We start from the raw sequence: 18,590 nt of genomic DNA, 5'->3' as shown, positions 1-18,590 counted from the left end.
TATTCATTTTACAACATTTCATTGTCAAAATGTATATTCAGAGATGGGATGCCATTTCATATTCAGTGACATTTGACAGGATAAATTACAGAAAATTCAGAGATGGCAATGCTTATTTGGAATCACTTTACCTTCTTTATTTTACCAAGCTTATTTGTTTTTTATTTATGATTCATGGTTAAATAAAACTCAGATGTAAATAAAAAGTTTACAAAATAATTTCTCTTTATTGTCAATTTAAAAAATAACTTAAACATTAAATTACAGAATACTTTTAATTATAAATAATATAACGTTTCGCTCATTTAGTGTATGCCCTCCAGTGGGGTATAGGTTTTGTATTGATACAAATCCGGTCCACCATAGCCATAAAGTAATTTACCACGACCATTGGCATCATAATAGGGATAGCGGTATTTGGGTCTGTAAAAAAAACAATAAATTGTAATATTATTTCCTAAATTACAAGAGATTACAAATTTACCTTTCGAAATATTGGAAATTTGGTGCTCTTGGTTGGACAGTAGCATTAGCTAAGCGCAGCATGCAAACAACAACTAAAAGGAACTGTGAAAAAATAAATAATAAAAAAATAAGAATTTAAAATTGAATTTCTTTGTAAAATTGAATTTCTTTATAGATAGGTAAAATAGTGTGATATTCATCGAGGAATCAATTAAACGTATAAGTAATGTGAAGATCCACATAATATTATCAATAATACGCGTTTAATTTATAACTAATAATGTCATCTAAAGTGTACATGTGCCCATTTTGTAATGGGCTATTGAATATACCTAGTTTGAAAATAACCCACTTTTGGTCCCCTCCATCATAGAGCAATAACCTACCATGCCCTACAGTTTTTAATTTTATTATTATGATCCAGTATCCAATTTTTACAATTTATTCTCGATCACTAGGCCAATCATTGAAGCATTTCGCTTTAAAAACCCACATTTCAATTGCTGCCTTTTTTGTTGTATTTTTTTTTTGTTCATACATACACACATATGTATATAGTTACTTCAAAATGAATGTCTTGAAAACACTTCCCGCCTTTCTTACACTTTCAACCAGATATTGCAAAAATTATGTAATTTCGAGAAAAAAAGCAAAAACAAAAAGCAAAACAACCCACAGGCAAATATTCAATTATGACATACAAGAGTAAACAAGCTGCTACCGTTTTTGTTGTTGTCTCATTACTGTTAAGAGGCATCATCAGCTGTTGTTACACCAGTTATGGCATGATCATATCTCTTGTATGAAACAGCAACAACAAAAACTCAACTAAGGAAAGAGCAGGAAACGTTTGTTTATTTTGTAAATACAGAGAATTGCTTTGCGTTTCTCTCGTCATAAAACCTGATTCCGACTAGCCTTAAAATGTGGGGAATGGGTCACTTAACTAAACTGAGCTTAAGAAAATGGGTTACACTAATAAAAAAACGAACACAACAAACGACCAAGTAGGAACTACCGGTCATATGCAATTTCTGGTGTTTGTATTAAACCAAACATATTGCACAGGGGGTTTAGGGAAACAAAAAATAAGATATTTAAAAAAATTGTAAATTTGTAAAAAAAAATAAAAAATATTGAATAATATTGATTACTTTCTACACTTTATATGAGATATGTGATAATTTTTAAAAAAATACAGTGCACCGAAATATTTAACTTTTACACTTCATCTATAAAAGATTGATATGGGAAAAATTACAAGAACATCGAAGATATTTCTGGTTTATAGAAATATTTAGATACAGCAAGTTGTAAAAAATCGCTGACTTGTTTCGCAAGTTATGAGAAGTAAAATTAATGAAAATTGTGACCCTATGTGGTTGAGGTACCAGAAAGGGGTTCGCAGATATGTATCATCTTCACAACAGATCTTGAGTTAGCAAAAATTTTTGCATGTTTGAAATCTAAAGAGAGTCGCTTTCTTTGAGCGTTTTGTTTTTCAAAATCGTGAACCCTATGTGGGGAAGGTACCAGAAGGAGTGCGCCAATATATCCCATCTTCACGGCAGATCTTGTGTTAGTAGAAATAATGGGATATGCGAAATATGAAGAGAACTGTATGCTTATTTCGAATTTTATGATGGTTTTGGTTATTCAACATTTTGACCCTTTGTGTGGGAGGTACCAGAAGGAATGGTCCAATCTCTACCATCTTTATAACAAATCTTGTGTTGATGGAAATATTACAATGCACCAAGTCTGAATGGAATCGAATGTTAATTCCGAGTTTTATGAACTTCATGGATATTGAAAAATTTTGACCCTTTGTGTGGGAGGTACCGGAAGGAATGGTCAAATCTCTACCTTCTTCATAACAGATCTTGTGTTATCAAAAATGTTAAGATGTGTGAAATATGAAGAGAACCAGATGCTTATTTCGGATTTTATGATTATTTTGCTTATTCAAGACTTTCGCCCTTTGTGTGTGAGGTACCAGAAGGAATGGTCCAATCTCTTCCATCTTCATAACAGATCTTGGGTTAATAAATATATTGCGATGTATGTAATTTGAAGACAATCGGACACTTACATCACATTTTATACGAGTTATAATTTTGCAAAATTCTGACCCTTTGTGGAGAGGTACTTGAGGGAGTTGACCGATATTGTCCATTTTCGCACCTGTCCTAGCACTGATGGAAATATTAGGATTTGCAAAGTAAGAGCAAAATCGGATTATCCATTCTCTTTCTGTGCAGTAAATTATTTTCTTTGAAAATGTTGACATTTTGTGGGGGAGGTAACGGAAGGAGTGGACCGATATTGCCCATCTCCGAACTCGATATAAGTTTGACAATAATAATAATTTGGGTCAAATCGGATGCTCCCTTCGAGAGTTATCGTGCACACCAACCAGGCAGACAGAGGGACAGACGGACATCGCTAGATCGACTCCAAATGTCCTAATTTGGTTCAAAGAGACCTAGGGTTTTAAACCGTTATTTCGATGAGGCACGTTTTGGCCATATCAAATGATATATAACCTTTGTAGCCATATGGCTGAGGGTATAAAAAGAAAAATATGAATGAATTATGCCGACAAAAAGCACACATAGCCTCGGTGCTGACTTTCTGTACTTTTACTAGTTTTTAATTTTTTTTCGATACCATGAAGGAAAAATAAAAAAAATTACATTATTTTATTTTTGGAACAGAGCAGTAGTTTTTCATTCTTGCAGTTCTGGAACACACCAAATGTAAATAATAGTAAATGCAGATTATTATTTTAAATGGATATTACTAGGTATGTCTGGTTACTTTTCCTGCAGAAATTGTATAGCAACTTCTTTCCGAGAGAGTGAGGTATTTATATTATCTTTTGTAAGAAAAGTTTGAAAAGTACACAGATGGAACCATGTTTTTTTAAATAAATGTCTTTTTTAATTCCTTGCCCAAATATACATCACCGGAAGGTGAAGAAGAGTTGCAACTTATTGCAAGAAGAAATTTGTGCAGCAAGAATTTGCAAACTCTCAGTGAAATCACTGTTAGAATTGTTCTCTCAAATCGCTCTCTTTTTCAGAACTTTTGTGTTAACAGACGACTTCCAGTAACAATTAGCAACAATTGTTACAAATTTTAGGATAACCAGACACACATATTATTAACAAATTATTGAATGAAAATGTTTATAAGTTTTCTTTTAATTTTTCGAATTTTTAAACTTCGAACCACTGTGAACAATTTGATGGTCTACGAGACACACTGCTGACATTTTACTTTTTTTTTGGATAACCCAAAAAAAAAATCGAGACACACATGCACACCTCAAGGTCTTTAAAACAGCGAATAAAAAGATGTTGTAATACTACGTTTCCCCTCCCTCCCTCTCATCTTAATACGCCAAACAAAGAGCTTCCCTTCTCATCTAACAAAAAAGGCCAAGTAATGAAATGAGGCCACAGCAGAGAGCCACAACAGAGATGTCTCAAGGCAAACTAGTTTTAATGTTGACTTATTTAATTGTTATGGATTTTCAGCATTTGGCTATGCAGCATTTGGTGTCAATCTCCTGTTGGTAATTCTTTTTATTTTATTTTATTTTATTTTATTTATTTTTTGACAGGAAAACCCCCAAAACATTAACTTTTTATTTTCTTTTTTTTTACATTTTAAATTAAAATTCATAACACATTTTCAGCAATTTCGAAAGTAAAGTTTTGTATTTTTTTTTAATTTTTGGCCCTCCGCTTGCGGTTGCCAAACTTTGTGTGTGTGTGCTTTTTAATGTTTCCCCCCCACGAAACCAAGAGTGGTAGTTAAAGAATAACAACTAATTGCCGCATTGCTGCTAAACAAATAAAAAAAAAAAACGAAAGAAAGTCGAGAGGTGTTGGTTGTTTGGCAAACGACGACAATTTTTTAGTTGAAGACATTTTAGAAATTGATGCCATGCTAAAGAAAGTTTCAATACTTCATGATTTTTTCTTTAAACTCTTACTAATTGCAATTGTTATTAGCTTCACTTATTAAAGTGGTACATAAGCACTTCTTTCGAAAAGGTGTGAATTTTATTTAATTTCAAAGATTTTCACACTTTACCCACACTTTTACTTTATTTAGAGATTTTTTTAATTTTCTGCAATTCCACACTTACAGGTAATAGGAGTATGCCCAATTTGAACATTTTGTTAATATAATTTTTTGTTATTCCCTTATTATTAAAAAATCGTTCCCTTATTTGGATTTTGTTTCTGGAAAAAGACGTTATTTCTTTTGCCTCAGCGTTTGACTTTTATTTATAACCGTTTTTAAGCTCGTCCAAGTTGTGACTAAAAAATTGAATATTTATCATTTTGTTGATGACAAACAATTGCTTGGCTCTGCTTGCTCGTTTTTGTATCTGTGTGTGTGTCTTATTCGTGGTCCCAAGCCGTGTCGGTAGTGTCAGGCAACAGAGCATGCAATTGTACAAATTACAACTACACAAAAATTAAGTTAAAGAGCAAACAACCGAAACTAGTTGGCACTTGTGTTCAAATGTCTTGAGCGTGTGTTAATTTTTCATGCTGACAAAACAAGCATGCAAGTGTTAGAAAAGAGAGGCTTGTAAAGAGAAATGTTATACAAATTTAAAGAGCTGACTCTTAGATGATCTCTTATTCAATATTTTAAGATCCTATTTTGCTTCCTGGGATTTGTTGTTAAATAAGCAAATATATAAGCAACGTCAGAGGAACTATAAGGCCTTATTGTGACATACGATCTTCGTCGTGAAAATGAGCTTTCATCATTAATTTAAAGTGAAATATATTATTTTTCACGGCAGAGAACTCTAATGTAAAAGTAATTTCAAATATTCTTGACTTAAGGGGTGATATGAAAAAAATGCAAACAACTTCAGACTGCTGTCATTTCTAAGCCAATCATCCGACAGCTGTTAAAATTATTCCAGTGACAGCTTATTATACTGTTTATAAGCGTACAAAAGCATTTTGGTAGAAAAAAGTTATTCGTGATGGAATTCAAGCGTGATAGTGTGATTTCTTTATATTTGGCTGGAAAACCACAAGTGGCTATCGTTAGAGCGCTGCAGCATTTGAAATGTGAATAAATCTTTTGTGTCTCATACCATCGCTCGTTACCGTGATACTGGTAGCGTAGCCCGACTTCAAGGAAGTGGACGAAAGAAAACAGACAAACAACATCAGCAGAAATGGTTCGAATAGTAAAGACGCTACTTGATCAAAACCCGCGTCGAAGTGAGCGAAAAATGGCTTGTGGGCTGAACATATCGCAATATTCCATTCGGCAAATATTGAAAAATGAGCTCGGGGTAGAACCATTGAAATTCCAAAAAGTGCAAGAACTTACCCCAAAATGATCGTGTTTACCTGCTTAAGAGGTCAGTTGTAAATGTGCCAAATGTACCAAAGTGTCGATCACCTCAAGCAAGCGCTTCGCCGGGAATGGGCCAAAATACCGCAAAGCATCATTCGGGCAGTGTGTGATGGTTCCATTGGCCGTTTGAAGGCCATCATTCATGCCAAAGGTGACCAATTTGAATAAATCTAAACTTATTCTAAAATTTGATGCTTTTTCCGACATTTTTTGCTTTCATTTAATGAAATTAAAAAAAATGTAAAATTTATGGCGTTTGACTTTGTTGCAGTTTTTTTATCTCACCCTGTATATACACTTAGTTGGGTCTGACATGAGTGTTTCGAGGAGTTACAAGCGGAATAATGACTTATGGAGGGTATAAATAAAAAGAGCTATTTGGTTGAAGAAGGTTGGTGAGAAGCATTAAAATATTCCAAATCGTCCCATACCAACTTTATCGAAAGTAAGTTATACCCTCGTTCGGAGTTCGAAATGGGTACCACTTTATATGACGGAAAATTTAACTATACTCGCATACTCGCCATTTAATGTTACCTTGCAATATTCAAAATTTATGTCAAATTTAAATTTCTTTAATTTAAGTTAATATTTATTTAATATTTAAATCTCTCTAAGTTAAATTTCTTATGACCGTTTTACAATTTTTATATCCCCAATTCCATAGCACAGCATTCTTCTCTGTCGTAATGTAGGCATAATCAAAGTCAAAACTCTCTTCGAAATTAAGTGCATATTGACAACTCTCTTTTACTCTTACAAGTTGCAACTCAAATAAAAGTAAAAGTCTTTAGCTCTCATAAATGTTATGCTCAGTTGAGTTGTCTCCAAGTCTCTTTTTTTCTTGTATGCAGTAAATCACTTGGGTGTCTCCCCAGATTTTCATGTCATGGTATTAGTTACAAACCGTGAAAAGACCTTCGAGACAATTCGCTTGGTATCATAATAATAATAAAATACACACTTCTATTTGGTAAATATCTAAATAATAAAACATTTGTATATTTAACGAAAATTAAACTGACAATGGCAAAATTTTACAGCGTGATCATGATCACGTTCATTAAAACGAACTGCGAGTTCTCTGGGATGTCTGTGTAGGGTAATAATGACTTCTTGGTAATGGTGTGTGGGACGTTGGGGAAAAATAAAGTTACGCATGCGCAAAGACCATTACATTTTGTCTCCATTGCAAATTGAGGAAGCTGAAGTTGAACTAATGTTTGCCACAGTTTTTTTTTCTGTGGTTTTGTGTAAAAAGACGATGGTGGTTTCAGCAGAGTCTACTAAAGAGACATCAAATTGAAGGTAGCTTTGACATTAAGGTTAGGATGCAATGACTTCAGCAATGACTTCATTATCAGCTAATGAAGTTGTTTGGTTTTAAAAAAAATTCCCTGAATTTCGATTCGGAATATGTTATGAACCATGATGTGCGAAGAACTGATGATAACTCTATTTTCAATTCACCTGTTTTAATAAACCCTCGTATCTCTAAAATGTAAATATTTATTTTTCATAATATATGCTTTGCGTGAGTGCCTGAAGTTTGCAAAAACGCATGCATATACTTTCTTTCAATGACGTTAAACATGCAATGCTGAAGCTGTGTATTACGCAACCTCCTTTTTTTTTGTTGTCAATTTAAGGGAACTTGTTTTATTCGTCAGTATGAGTGAGAAATTCAAACAAATTTGTAGTTTTCAGAAAAACGGCAAACATATGACTAAAATTGTGAAACTAGGGAATCTTGGCAGTTTATGTTGTAAATATCAATCACCCAAAAATTTGCAACGTTTCCTAAAATGTTGGTAAAGCTCTTAATTTTGGGTGTATTTTTGATATTATAGAACCGATTTTTCGATGTTCTCATGGAATTTTTTATACTCTCCACCATTTTATGGAGGGTATATTAGCTTTGTCATTCCGATTGTAACTCCTCGAAATATTCATTGTAGACCTTACAAAGTATTCTGGATCAGCGTAAATTTTTAAGACAATTTAGTGTTGTATGTTTGTCTGTTGTAATCACCCTAACCTTCGAACGAGTTGAGACAGAATTTGTGTTTTTCCAGTAGGCCGGTTAAGTTCGTAAATGGGCCATGTCGCTTCACGTTTTCGTATAGCCCCCATATAACGGTACCTCTCGATATTAAGTGTTTTGATTATTTTAGCGATACCATTCATCGGAATTGTTTCGAATTTCGTATTCAAAGTTCGTAGCGGGTAGTACTATGCCCGATATTCGGTACTTTGATGATTTTAGCGACATTATTCACCGGAATTTTTAGTTTGTGACAACGTCTTCATATAGATTTTTTTGCAATTTTTCAATTTCCTTCCAAATGGTGTAGGGCATTTAAAAGTTCGGCCCGTGACAATATTAATCTGTGTTATGGTGGAGGGAGGGTATATGAAAGACTCATAATTTTTCCGAACAGCCCAACGTCCGATTGTCTTCAAATTACACGCATCACAATATTATTATTAATCCACGGTCTGGTGTAAAGATGGAATACATCGGTCCACTCCTTCTGGTACCTCCCTCACAAAGGTTAAATATTTTGAATATTCATGAAGCTCATAAAACATAAAACATCCGATTCCATTCAGACTTGGCACATCTCAATATTCCCATAAACACAAGATTTGTTATGAATATGGTAGAGATAGGACCATTCCTTCTGGTACCTGACCCACAAAGGGTCAAAGTTTGGAATAACCAAAACGAACATAAAATCGGAAATAAGCATTCGGTTCTCTTCAAATTACACACATTACAATATTTTTATTAACCCAAGGTTTGGTGTAAAGATATATTAGTCCACACCTTCTGGTACCTCCCCCACAAAGGGTCAAAATTTTGAATATTCATGAAGTTTATAAAACACGAAATTAGGATCCGATTCCATTTATGCTAAGCACATCTCAATATTTTCATCAACACAAGACCTGTTATAAAAATGGTAGAGGTCGGACCATTTCCCCCCACAAAGTTCAAAGTTCAAAAAAAAAAAAAACGACCATAAAATCCGAAATAAGCATTGGCACATCTCAATCTTTCCATCAACACAAGATCTTTTGTAAAAAGTATACGAAGTAGTCGATATAGCCAAATATGACACACTTCAATATTTATATTACACTTGGTTCAGATACGAATTGGTCAATTGTGGCCAACTGCTTGAGAACACCCCCCCACTAAAAGGCTCAACAATTTGAATAATCATAACGACTGACACTATTTCACTTGTTTATCATAACGAAGGGTATACAGAAGCCGGTTCGTTCTGACATTTTGCCGTTTATATATTTTTCATATTTAAATTTGCAGTTCATTGATGTAGGGTATAATTTGATCGGTCTATACATAAGATGTGTATGCCGGTTTAAAGTCTAACTACGGCAAATATTATGCGTATTGCTCACAAAAGTTCAAAGGTCAATGAATTAGTGTTAAACAAATAGTTTAATTTAAGTACCTAACAACTATTAGACAATTGTTGAAACTATTAAATTAATTGCTCACCTACCCACAAAAATAACAAGGCATACATTGACCAAGTTTCAAGCTTCAAATTTTCATTTCATTAATGGAAATTATTAAGAATCACTGAAGCGGAGAGCGCATGCTCAGCCTACCAATTTAGGCCGGCAAGCTAAAAGCAAAAAAAAGCAAGAAAAAATTATAAATGAACACAAATAAAACTTCCTTGTTTCAGTTGTTTGTTTACATTGTGCCACTAACTTCTGTTGTTGTTTTTTTTTTCTTTTAATTCAAAAACCAGTTGTTTGTAATCAATATTTAGCACTCTCTTAAACGTAAAGAGATCTCTTGCAAAGAGTCTGTGTGCAAAGTTTATGTCTCAATTTCGATTGATCTCAATTATGAGATGAAGTTTCGTTTATTATGAAATCCGCTCTTAATTGAACCAATATACCTTCCAACTCACCTGTCCGTGCAGTTATTGTTTTGTTGTTATGAAAACTCGGCTGTAAGCAAGTTTACCGAATTGGCTATCATTTAGTCAAGAAGTGTGGATCAAAGTGGGCATAACAAACTTACCAAGCCACCAACTATTATTTTGCAATTTATCCGAAAAAATAAAAAAAAACTGAACAAAAATGAAACTAATTACCAGCTGTGTGAGTTGACAAAAAAAAAATGTCGTAAAGAAATCCCTATCTAAAACTTAAATTAAAGCGTTATTTTAAAAGAAAAAAATAGTGATCATTGAATCTTTTAATTTGAAATGAAAAAATAATAATTCAAGGCAATTTTTTTTGTTATAACCAGTTAATGCAAGATAAATATGTGCCACTGGCGAGGTTATTACGGTCATTGTGTGTGCTATTACCTTTTAAGAGGGCTAAAATGTGTAGTTATTCGTTGGAGTAAAGCAAAGATAAAATAATAATGATTTTAAATGGTCCAAATCTGTTGAGATATGTTTATGGAAACAAACTATATATATATATACAAAGGAATGGGATGTTAGCTAGAATGCTTATATCTCACGAATGGCTGGACCGATTTTAACAAATTTTGTCAATTCAGAATGACCTCTTGGCATAAAAGTATAAAAAAAAGAAAAAATTTCCCGATCACACAATTGAAGCCAATCGACACGCCTAAGAAAAGAGTTGAGGACAGGGAAGAATTCTAGCATTTTGGATGACGTTTGGGTTATATGTAGCTGTAAATATTGGGCAAATGTCCCTTGTCAAATTGTTAAGGGAAATATCTGGGCAGTGCTCCGTGACATAATTTCAAAAGTGAAATCTTCCAAAATGGATTTGGACATGAGGGGGCTTCTAACATATTGTTGTGATGTAGGGTATCACATGGTCGGCCCCGCACTACTATAGCCTTTGCTTACTTGTTTTGAAATAAAATAATTGTTTTCTCAGAGCGTTTTCTGTGAGTACGGGTATATTTTTGACTCATTTTCGTTAGCACATTATTATGTGCAAATATTTACGATTCTTACGAATGTATTCTGTTTTTAATTGCGATTTTAGCTATTTTATATTGTTACAGGTTCCCTTCGCTCTTATCAACATAATTATACGACATTGTCAAAAAAGGACCAACTTTTGACTTATGTTACAATAATGCAATCGCACGATTTGAGGAGTTTTGAAGATCGCAATTTTATATTTTGCATGTGCCTAAATGATGGCATAGCCGACGATAAATTGTGGCCTCTAATCTTATTTCCAATCCAATCCAATTTTTGTACAAACAAATTGAACGTTTATGATCGAATCAATCCACAAAAGGAAGTGCCATGTAATGGCAATAGGGCGCCACGATTGTTGTATCACCGATTCATCTACAAAAAGTGCAGGTTTTGTGTTTGAGGCCATTGGACTGTACAGATACCCCAAAAATGTATTAAGTTTTGACAAAATCAGTTGGAGGCCACGATTGTGAAAACACCGATTCACTATAAATAGTACCGGTAATGTGTTTGGAGCGATTGGACTGTGCAGATACACCAAAGATGTATCATGTTTTGACAACATCAATTGGGCGCCATGATTTTAGGGAAGTCACTTCAATTGGACTGTATTGATCGACCTAATGATGTATATATTTTTTTTTTGGCAAATTCGGTTGAAAAAGCCTGTGGCCACTAGACTATACTGTTTGACAAAACTATGTATAATTTTTTGCGCCATCAATTGGGTGGCAAAAACGTTAGAAAACCGATGAATCCACAATGAGTACGGGATTTGAGTGTGCAGACATCGGAACCCAACAAAATAAGTGACCACTCGACTCTTTCCCACAACATAAAATGGGAAATGTTATGCAAGGTTCTTGATCGACACTTCCATCTGTTGATTTATAGTTAAATTAAATACTGTTATGTTTTGAGAAATTCTGTCCCTTTATTCTTCAAAAGTTTTTCTTTCGACCTGTTTCGAGCCCTTCTGCTTTGTTTATGGCCAAAGAAATATTTTTAAAGGGTCCGGAACCAAACCAATATGACATCCAATTGATATTACCGATGTCTCCACACTCAAACCCCATACTCTTTGTAGATTCATGGGCTTTCTAACATTTTTGGCGCCCAATTGATAACGCAAAAAAACTATATATTGTTTTGTCGAACAGTCCTTTCCACAGCCCTTTCCAAACGAATTTTCAAAAAAAAAATCATTATTCAGTACAGTCCAATTGAATTGACTTTCCTAAAACCATGGCGCCCAATTGAGTTTGTCAAAAAATGACACATCTTTGGTGTGTCTGTACAGTACAATGAACCCATACACATACAGGGTGAGATAAAAATACTGCAACAAAGTCAAACACCATAATTTTTTCATTTTTTTAATTTTATTGAATGAAAGCAAAAAAATGTCGGAATAGCATCAAATTTTAGAATAAATTTAGATTTGTATTGGTCACCTTTGACATGAATTATGGCTTTCAAACGGTCAATGAAACCTTCACACGCTGCCCGAATGTTGCTCTGCTGTATTTTGGCCCATTCCCGACGAAGCGCTTGCTTGAGGTGTTTTTTAATGCCAACCTTGCGTTCAAAAATACTCCAGATACAATAGTCAGATTGGTATCCGGAGATTTTGGTGGCCATTGTGTGCTAGAAATGAAGTAAGGAACCTCATTTTGTAACCATTCCTGGGGGCGCGTGCTGAGTGCGATGGTGCTGAGCCCTGTTGGAATGTCCAAGGTCTGTGGCCGAAATGTTTGCGTGCCCAAGGCTTTAATACACCTTCCAGAATATTTTCGCGATAATATTTGGCATTTATTCTGATGCCACGGTCGATTAATACGAGCGGAGAGCGACCATCGGCTGTTACGGCAGCCCACACCAATAACATGGCCGGCGCTTGAGTTCTGGTGGCCAACCGAAGGTGTACATTTTCAGCTGACCTCTTTGGCAAGTAAACACGATTATTTTGTTTGTTTACAAACTGCTAGACCACGAATGTTTTCTCATCGCAGAAAACCAAATTCGGCAGTTCATCACTTTCGGCCAAGCGAAGCAACTCTTTAGCTGTTTTGGGTCTATTTTCTTTATGTTGCGGTGTAAGTTCTTGCGCGTTTTGGAATATCAATGGCTTAACCCCGAGCTTATTTTTCAATTATTCCAAATGGATTATTGCGATATGTACAGCTCCCGAGCCATTTTTCGGCCACTGCGACGCGAGTTTCGATCAAGACGCTTCTTTACTTTTCGAACCATTTCTGCTGATGTTGCTGTTTTCTTCCGTCCACTTCTTTGATGTCAGGCTACCAGTATCACAGTAACGAGCGATGGTACGAGACACAAACGATTTATTCACATTTAAATACTGGAGTGCTCTAAGGATAGCCACTTGTGGTTTTACAGCCAAATATAAAGAAATCCCACTATCACGCTTGAATTCCATCACGAATAACTTCTTGCTGGAAAATTCTCACCAAAATGCTTTTGTACGCTTATAAACAATATAATGAGCTGTCACTAGAATAATTTTAACAGCTGTCGGACGAGTGGCTTGGAAATGACAGCAGTCTGAAGTTGGTTTCAGTTTCTTCATCTTACCCTGTATTTCATTATTTTTCCAGTATTACAGTCCAATGTCCCCATATGCACAACCTGCACTCTTTGTAAATTAATCGGTGATCCCAAAATAGTGGCGCCCAAACATAACATATTATTTTGTCGCAGAGAATAGTTCAATGGACGATAGTGATAACTCGTACTCTCTGTACATGAATCGGCGGTACACTACAATCATCGTTGTGTTCCGGTACAGTATCACTAAAATACATTATCTTAGTGTACCACTCCACGTCGGAACGGTACAGAACACTACGGTACAGTACCTCCATTTTCGAACGCTGCCAAAACATGACACATTATTTTGTCGATCAGTACAGGCCAATGGCCTCACACCCATAATTCGAACTTTTTGAAGATAAATAAGTGCTTCCACAATCGTGGCGCCCAACTGATTTTGTCAAAACATGATGCATTTAGTGTACCCTGATTTTGCCAAGACTTAGCACATCCTTATTTTTTCGAACAGTGGAGTCCAATGGCCCAAAAAATAGAAAAATCGGTGATGCAATGGTAGTGGCGCCCAAATGATATTGCTTAGTCTTTTCTACAATAATGGCGCCCAATTGATTTTACCAAAACATGACACATCCTTTTGTCGAATAGAACGATCCGATGGCCCTATACTCATAAGCCATACCTTTTTACCGATGCATTGGCTGTCCTACAATCGTGGCGCCCAAAAAGATTTTGCCAGAATATTACACATCTTTTTGTAGATCTATACAGTCCAATTTGACAAACATTTTGTCGAACAATACAGTGGCCAAACTTAATCGCGGTGCCCAAGTGATTTGTCTAAACAAAACACCTATATTGGGCCCTACATCGGCTTTAACACAAATGTGGCGCCCAATTGAATTTGCAAAATATGCCACCTTTTGTTGAATATTACAGGCCGATGGTCCCACACAATCGCTTGAAGATTCTCATTTGCCCAATTTTGTATATTTTGCCTCTAATTTCCCTCAAATTTACAGTGCATTGGTTTGCTGAGAATGTCAAACCGGAAACCATTAAATTTAAATTTCAATAAAACAGAAAAATAATAGCTTTTTGAACAAGACGTTTTATTTGCCGTTATTGTATTTAATTACTAATAAGGATATATTTTAAAACTCAAAATTATTACTCTTCGTGTACAGGTTCTCTTGGTGTTGCTTTTCCAATGCCATACATCGGATGCCTTTGTTTATCGTTTGATTTCCGATTTATTATCCAATAACGTTGCCGGTGCCCCAGTATTGCATGAGAGAACCGATTGGAATTTTGATCCAGAGGCTGCCAGGAACTCTCGAGCCATATATTATGAGGTAACCCATTATATTTTATTCATTTACACATTGAAACTAATTAAAAACATTTTCTTAAATAATATTTGCAGACACATGGTTTTCGTGGTGAAAAATTCATCGAACGCATTGGTGTTGGTGAAGATGGCAAGCAGGATGAGAGGCGCGCCGAGCAGCAACAACGGGATTTTGGTCGTTTGAATGGTGAACATTGGATAAATTATCCAGGACCTAAGAGATAATTCACACAAAACACATACCCAAGGCCTCTATTGCCTTTGTTTAGTATAGCTTAATAAATATTTGTTATATTGTTTTATTGTTAAGTCGTTGTCTAACATGATATGTTATATTACATCATCACAGCACAATCCTTATTTACACGTCATTACATGATTTCTTCTATTTTCGATGTTAAACAATACATCTATGTACACATGATTTAATAATTGTTCTATAAAATTAAATACACTTATTTGCCATTGTCGTTGTTTAATTATATTCAGACAATTATATTTTTCTATGCACATTCTATTTCATTATGCACAAACACACACACAAGAGCGTGGCAGCCTTGTTATGTTATTTTCCTTGGCAAAGGATTCAAGGAATTACACAAATACATGAACATGTTTTCTAACTGCTCACTAATGTATGTAATTGCTAATTTGTCATTGGCATTTTATGCCAACAAGTGATTAAATACAACAGAATTTCACTCTCATCCGAGCGGAGAGATGGCTTATTATTAACATATGTGTGTTTGAGAAAATATGTTATTTGCATGTGCCTATGTGTGTATGGTTTTATGTTATGGTATGAGTTATAAATCTCATCTGGTTTTAATAAACGTTATTAGCGCATTGTTAAATACCACTACTTATTAGCTTACATTTCATCATTTAGTGGGATGCTTGATGTTACATTTAGGCATATTCATATAGCATTCACATTTTCGTGGCGCCCAATTGATGTGGCCAAAACATTATATAACAGAGCAATTAAATTCTGTCGCAAAAAATTCTGCTATGGTGGAAGGTTTAAAAAAATGTTTCCCAAAGACACCAATTCACATTTTCGTGGCGCCCAATTGATGTGGCCAAAATATTGGAGCAATTAAATTCTGTCGCAAAAAAGGACCTCCGTTGAAAAAACATATCGTCTGAGATCACAGCCATAATATCTACACATTGAGGGAAGTACCAGTATTAGCCAATTCCGTTGAAAAAACATTAAATTTTTAAAATGTAGTAAAGTAAAGTAAAGTAAAAAAAAAATTGAAATTTTCGAAAAAAAAACTAAAATCCTTTAAAAATTTTGTTAAAATCATAAAATTACCAAATATAGCCTTAATATAGGGATTAATACGATGACGTGGACCTGCATAGGTCCTATAGCTATTATAAATAGACAATATTCAAATACGAAACTTAGAAAAAAAATCCAGTTAATAATGTCGCTATAAACATCAAAATATAGGGAGTTCTCGTTATATCAGGGCTATACAAAGACCTGTACCTGTATAGACAATTTCATATCACAGGCCTAGAGCCTTCAAATAACATCAAAATAAATTAAAAAAAAAAAATTAAAATAAGTTTAGATTTGTTCGAATTGGTCACCGTTACCGCGAATTATGGCCTTCAAACGGCCAATGAAACCGTCACACGCTGCCCGAATGTTGCTCCGCGGTGTTCTGGCCCATTCCCCGCGAAGCGCTTGCTTGAGGTGAACGACACTTTGGTACTTTTTAGTACCAACCTTGCTTTCCAAAATACTCCAGACACAGTAGTCCAGGGATTTTGGTGGCCATTGTACGCTGGAATTGAAGAGAGGAACCTCATTTTGTAATCATTCTTCGGTGGGGTGTGCTGAGTGTGATGGTGCTGAGTCCTTTTGGAATGTCCAAGGTCTGTGGCCAAAATGTTTGCGTGCCCAAGGCTTTAATACACCCTCCAGAATATTTTCGCGATAATATTCGACATTTGTTCTTATATCACGGTCGATTAATACGAGCGGTGAGCGACCATCGGCTGTTATGGCGGCCTACACCATCACGATGGCCGGCGCTTGAGTTCTGATGGCCAACCGAAGCTGTATATATTTAGCTGTTCTCTTTGGCACGTAAATACGATAATTTGTTTGTTTACTAATTCTGCAGTTCATCACTTTCAGCCAAGCGAAGCAACTCTTTAGCTCTTTTGAGTCTGTTTTTTTTCTGTTGCGGTGAACAATCTTGTACTTTTGGAATTTCAAATGCTTTACCACGAGCTCATTTTTCAATATTTGCCGAATGGAGTATTGCCATATGTTCAGCTCACGAGCCATTTTTCGCCCACTGCGACGCGTGTTTCGATCAAGTCGCTTCTTTACTTTTTGCACCATTTCTGCTGATGTTGATGTTTTCTTCCGTCCACTTCCTTGACATCGGGCTATGCTACGAGTATCACGGAAATGAGCGATGTTACGAGACACAAAATATTTATTCACATTTAAATGCTGGAGTGCTCTGACGATAGCCACTTGTGGTTTTCTAGCCAAATATAAAATAATCACACTATCACGCTTGAATTCCATCACGAATAACAGTTTTTCTGGAAAATATTCACCAAAATGCCTTAGTATGCTTGTGAACAAAATAATGAGCTCTCACTGGAATAATTTTAACAGCTGTCGGATGTGTGGCTTAGAAATGATAGCAGTCTGAAGTTGGTTGCAGTTTTTTCATCTCACCCTGTATATACTCTGTTATGTCTAAAATTATTATTCCGATGTGTTACAAACGGAGTGACGAACTTAATATAATGAGTATGTATGGGTATAAAAACTGAATACTATTTTCATTTTTTTTTTTTATTGTGAGAGAAGAGTTCGGTAAAGTTTAAGTTCGTGACCGATCAATTAATTATTTAAAATGCAGCCAAAATTTCTTAATTTTCTCAAAACCATGCTATTTTATTAATAACGACTGTATTTGAATCATGATAAGATCAATGTTACAATTTTTTTATATTTTACTAAAATCGAAAAAAAGTATATTTATTACAAATTTTCGTAATCTATGCTATTTTATTGACCCCAGCTATACATTATGTTGCACCCGCACGAGAGAAAAAAATGTCATTTTGTTGTTAACAACAATACGAGTTGCATTTGGAAAAAAGTCGTACTTGTAATCATCATTCATAATGTGCGTATTGTTTAGAGAATTAGTCTCATTTGTGGGTACAAATGTAAATGTCTCTTGGTGTGTGTGTGTGAGAGAGTGAGTGGGGAGAGGGGTGTTGTGTACATGTAAGTTTGTAGCAATTAAAATTGCAATTATAAAATAATTACATTTCGTTGCAAACATTAGTATTAACGGTCTCTTCATAATTTCATCATTTGCAACTGTGTCGCAGTCCGTTTAGCTGGCTTTAGATTTGCCTATTGCCGTTGCAATAATCGTAATACTCGTAATTTGAGCCAATTTTCTACTTGTAATATAAACGACAGTGAGGAAAAGAGTGAGAGAGGGAGAGAAGAGCAAACCGGAAGAGCATCAGCAGCAACGGCGTGTACTGAGAACAGAATTAGCTAAAATTTAGGACAAATGGATATGGGTGTATGTATTAACGTATATGTGTTATGAAATATGTCAATGTACGTATGTCTGCATGTTTATGCTAAGATCTGATTTTGGTTATTGCAATGAGGTTTTTTAATATTACCAATTTTATTTAGTTTGTATTTTAGTTGTCTTATCGAATTTTACACATTGAACGGGTTTATTTTTTTGAGGAAATATTTGGCGTATTGGTATTTCGCCATTTAACTGCACTTGATTTATGAAAATCAGTATAAACAATAAATA

General features: G+C 34.9%; 2 protein-coding genes across 2 annotated transcripts; one reads left to right on the top strand and one right to left on the bottom strand.

Moving 5' to 3' along the window:
* Window positions 1-200: 200 nt before the first annotated feature.
* On the bottom strand, window positions 201-4,809 carry LOC101890584 (uncharacterized). Its single transcript, XM_005178942.4, has 3 exons — window positions 4,625-4,809; window positions 485-567; window positions 201-423 (listed from the first exon to the last, which is right to left on the bottom strand). The coding sequence occupies exons 1-3, from the start codon at window positions 4,652-4,654 to the stop codon at window positions 306-308; spliced, it is 231 nt and encodes a 76-aa protein (XP_005178999.1). The 5' UTR covers window positions 4,655-4,809; the 3' UTR covers window positions 201-305.
* A 4,903-nt stretch (window positions 4,810-9,712) lies between these two features.
* LOC101896214 (uncharacterized) lies at window positions 9,713-15,219 on the top strand. Its single transcript, XM_005178979.4, has 3 exons — window positions 9,713-10,014; window positions 14,591-14,758; window positions 14,830-15,219. Exons 1-3 carry the CDS (start codon window positions 9,994-9,996, stop codon window positions 14,977-14,979), a joined length of 339 nt encoding a protein of 112 aa, XP_005179036.1. The 5' UTR covers window positions 9,713-9,993; the 3' UTR covers window positions 14,980-15,219.
* Window positions 15,220-18,590: the final 3,371 nt, after the last annotated feature.

This window comes from Musca domestica, unplaced genomic scaffold (genome assembly GCF_030504385.1).
Source record: "Musca domestica strain aabys unplaced genomic scaffold, Musca_domestica.polishedcontigs.V.1.1 8, whole genome shotgun sequence".
Lineage (NCBI taxonomy): Eukaryota > Metazoa > Arthropoda > Insecta > Diptera > Muscidae > Musca > Musca domestica.
The sequence above is the reverse complement of the archived record's forward strand: the minus strand, read 5'-3'. Positions and strand labels throughout refer to the sequence as shown.

Excerpts from the sequence above, each read along its gene's own strand:
- LOC101890584 (XM_005178942.4), bottom strand. The coding sequence starts at position 4,654 with ATGTTCAAATTGGGCATACTCCTATTACCT. Across the intron at positions 568-4,624 it reads TGGGCATACTCCTATTACCT|TTCCTTTTAGTTGTTGTTTG; the intron begins GTAAGTGTGGAA and ends ATTTTTTCACAG. Across the intron at positions 424-484 it reads AATTTCCAATATTTCGAAAG|ACCCAAATACCGCTATCCCT; the intron begins GTAAATTTGTAA and ends TTTTTTTTACAG.
- LOC101896214 (XM_005178979.4), top strand. The coding sequence starts at position 9,994 with ATGAAACTAATTACCAGCTGT. Across the intron at positions 10,015-14,590 it reads TGAAACTAATTACCAGCTGT|GTTCTCTTGGTGTTGCTTTT; the intron begins GTGAGTTGACAA and ends CTTCGTGTACAG. Across the intron at positions 14,759-14,829 it reads CTCGAGCCATATATTATGAG|ACACATGGTTTTCGTGGTGA; the intron begins GTAACCCATTAT and ends TAATATTTGCAG.